The 732-nt window shown below is 50.3% G+C and overlaps 1 protein-coding gene across 1 annotated transcript; it reads left to right on the top strand.

Moving 5' to 3' along the window:
- Window positions 1-202: 202 nt before the first annotated feature.
- Window positions 203-376, top strand: HRG_03279 (chromo (CHRromatin organization MOdifier) domain-containing protein; the record flags this gene model as incomplete). The annotated part of the gene is made up of 1 exon (XM_044861750.1): window positions 203-376. One exon carries the CDS (start codon window positions 203-205, stop codon window positions 374-376), a length of 174 nt encoding a protein of 57 aa, XP_044722776.1.
- Window positions 377-732: the final 356 nt, after the last annotated feature.

The raw sequence follows: 732 nt of genomic DNA, 5'->3' as shown, positions 1-732 counted from the left end.
CTAAGACGTCCGACCAAAAAGCTGACTGACAAGTAATTACGTCGGGCCATACCAGATTGAAAAAATCGTTGGGGGTCACAAACTAGCCTACCGACTACGCCTGCCTTCAACAGTCAAGATTCACAATGTCTTGCCTGTCAGCAGCTTGGAGTTCTATCGGGCTCGGGATCAAGAGCCTATTGAGCCTGAGGACCATCCGTTTATGGCTGATGACGTTGAAAAGATCCTCGGTCATCAAGGACCGAGAAGTCGTCGGAGATATCTGGTGAAGTGGAAAGGCCACGAAGACGAAGAGAACTCCTGGGTGTCCCGAAGTGACTTCGTCGACAAGGAGTTCCTAGCGGACTACGATCGATCTATCGGCAAGGGAGCGTAAGAGTTCGGGACGAACTCCTCGGGAGGGAGGGCAACCTGTCACGCGCCTAAAGTGCTTAACCATGGTAGATGGCTGGTTGATTCCAACTTCTGGCTGAAGCGACTATTCCAGAGAAAAGCACGGGGCTGGGAGGCATCTCGTGGTTATAAAAGTAGGGTAGCATAGCCCTTGAAGGAGCTCGTCAGAGATCAATGAATTGAATCATTGGCCCCGTTCTTGACTCTCTGTTTCGTTGTGTGTGTGCGCCTTACAGATTGTTCGGTGACAAAGGGTGTCGAGAAGAAGGTCCGAACGAGTTGAGGTCTCTAGGTCTCTCTAGGTAATACAGCTTGAAACCAGGTAAGAAGAAAGATCTA

This window comes from Hirsutella rhossiliensis (genome assembly GCF_020360975.1).
Source record: "Hirsutella rhossiliensis strain HR02 chromosome Unknown scaffold00003, whole genome shotgun sequence".
NCBI lineage: Eukaryota > Fungi > Ascomycota > Sordariomycetes > Hypocreales > Ophiocordycipitaceae > Hirsutella > Hirsutella rhossiliensis.
Note: the sequence above shows the minus strand (reverse complement) of the source record. Positions and strands in the feature narration are given on the sequence as shown.